This window comes from Colobus angolensis, unplaced genomic scaffold, assembly GCF_000951035.1.
Source record: "Colobus angolensis palliatus isolate OR3802 unplaced genomic scaffold, Cang.pa_1.0 Scaffold416, whole genome shotgun sequence".
In the NCBI taxonomy this organism is placed as follows: domain Eukaryota; kingdom Metazoa; phylum Chordata; class Mammalia; order Primates; family Cercopithecidae; genus Colobus; species Colobus angolensis.
This window is the reverse complement of record NW_012117555.1, coordinates 509,101-511,320: the sequence shown is the minus strand read 5'-3', so window position 1 is coordinate 511,320 and position 2,220 is coordinate 509,101. Positions and strand designations below refer to the sequence as shown.

Sequence of the window (2,220 nt, the reverse complement as noted above, 5' to 3'; positions counted from 1 at the left end):
ACTACACCCAGCTAAGTTTTGCATTTTAAGTAGAGACGGGGTTTCACCATATTGGCCAGGCTGGTCTCAAACTCCTGACTTTGTGATCTGTCCGCCTCGGCCTCCCAAAGTGCTGGGATTACAGGCGTGAGCCACCGTGCCCAACTGAAATCTCAGCTTTTAGCGACCCTTGGTCAAGCAGTGAAGGCGGTGCCCGTGGTGTGTTGTCTGCACTGGCCCAGAATAAGAGATGATGTTTGACCTGTTGGGCCGGGCATGTCTGACCCTCTGTCCCCATTTCTCGTAGAGGAATCGTGGGCCCCTCTGTTCTTGTCACCAGTGGGGGCCATCCTTGACCTCCCCCTGGGAGCACGGTGTGTCCCCTCGCCATGCAGACCACACTGTGAAGTTTTTTAATGAGGAGAGAAAAGCCCCTGAAAGGTTGATATTCTGCAGACACGTGCAGCACGTGGGCTCAGAAGAAGGCATTTCCTGTGTGCGCTGGCAGCCTCGAGCTTCTCTGTGAGCGCATGCCCAGGCCGGCCTGAGCGCTGATTAACCAGCTGACGCGGCAGAGCGCTCCGGGTCTGAGGGAGCCGCTCTCCCTGCAGCAGGCGGGTGGGCAGGGCACCGTGGTCTTTTGCCATTTTTCCACGGCCTGGGGGTGTCAGGGTGTCTGGGTTGGGGGGTGCAGGGGGTGAGCAGAGCCAGCAGCTGCACCTGAGCCTCCCTGTGGGGACAGCTCACGGCTGTGGCCCAGGGTACCCCGGAGCCTTGGTGAGTGACCCAGACGGTGGGGTCCTCTTGGTCGTTTTCTAGAGGGAGTGTGGGGACTGAGTGTTCCTGCCTGGGTGCCAGGCTAAGCTCATTTTAAAGGTGCCTGGGGATGGGAATAAGAAGCCACATCCTTCCCAGTTAGGCCCAGCTGCACTCTGTCCAGCCTCCCAGGGCTGCCCATTTTCCTGCCTGTAGGGCAGAGTTGGAGGTCCAGCCTGTCCTGTCTGGAGTCACAGGGGAGCACATTGCTAGTGGGTGACAGAAAATTTGGATGCCCTGTCTGTGAGGAGGGGTCTGGTAGCCCTGGGCGGGGGTCTCCTTGGCCAAGGCACCTGCCCACCCCTCCCTTTTGCCCCAAGCCTGGACTGAAGGGTGTTGGGGCTGCCTTTCCCGACCCATGCTGGATGCAGGCCACACCTGCGGGTGTCCGGCAGGGCTGGTACTGTGTGGGCGCTGTGCCATGTCCCCAGAGTCCTCCACCACCTTCACCAGCGGACACGGGGCTGGGAGGCTTCCACAGTGCGCTCTGGAGGTGCCCGTCAGGCAGCGTCTGAGAGCCCGGAGGGGTCGGGGGCAGCTGGGGTCCCTGGCAGGTTCCCGAGCGTCATCCCCATCCCAGCCTGGTCTCCGGTGGCTCTGTCTGTGGATGTGGCCTGCGGCTGGGGTCTCGGTGTGGCTGCCCTTGTGTCTGGCAAGAGGGGAGGGTCTGGAGTGTTCCGAGCTGTGCATCAGGCCCGGCATGTTGACCTTCCTGTTTCTTTTGGGGCCACTGTTAGCCTCGGCCAGGACCAGCGCGGCTGGAGGGTCTTCCAGCCCCACCTGGCCCCCCCTTCCTCCAGCCAGTGAGCCCAAGGGGTCTGTCGCCATGATCTGGCCTCACCTTTCCCCCGAGTGGGGCCCCAGCCAGGCCCGCCAGCACCCCCAGGACCCTGGGCCGGGGCCGTGAGTCAGGGCAGGGCACCCAGGAGGGCCTGGGTGAGGAGGTCGTGGGAAGGGGCTGGGGCTTTGGCGGGCTGGTAGCTGCCCTCCTGGTGGCTCGCTGCAGAGGCTGGTGTGAGGGGAGCCGGGCTGAGCTCAGCTGGGAGAGAGGGCGAGGAGGCAGGCAGCTGTCTTCAGGGTTCCCAGGACGAGGCGGACCTTTGGGGAAGCAGTGGGGGCAGGGCGGGTTCTGGGGAGGGGAGGCAAGGAGCAGAGGCAGGGGTCAGTGGGGGTCTCCGCCCCGTCTCCTCCCCTGGCCGTCGGGGCGCCCGGGGGCTGGCGGATCACCCAAGTGTGAGCCCCCCTTAAGGCCCGCGAGGTCTGGGGAGGAGGCGGCGAGGGGAGGATTTACGGGGCGGCGGAGTGAGAAGGCCAGAGAGGACTGGCTGGGAGCGCGGACCAGAGCGGGACCCCAGCGGGACCTGAGCGCCGTCGCGCCGCCGTTCCGGGCAGGTCCGCGCAGACATGCAGCGGCGGAGACCGGGC

At 64.7% G+C, this 2,220-nt stretch overlaps 1 protein-coding gene across 1 annotated transcript in view; it reads left to right on the top strand.

Annotated features, from left to right (window-relative positions):
- The first annotated feature begins 1,153 nt into the window (after positions 1-1,153).
- Positions 1,154-2,220, top strand: part of FAM132A (family with sequence similarity 132, member A) — a 5,954-nt gene continuing 4,887 nt past the window's right edge. Inside the window, exon 1 of the mRNA XM_011956418.1 lies at positions 1,154-1,195. Coding sequence (XP_011811808.1) covers positions 1,154-1,195 — 42 coding nt within the window. The remainder of the gene's footprint in view (positions 1,196-2,220) is intronic.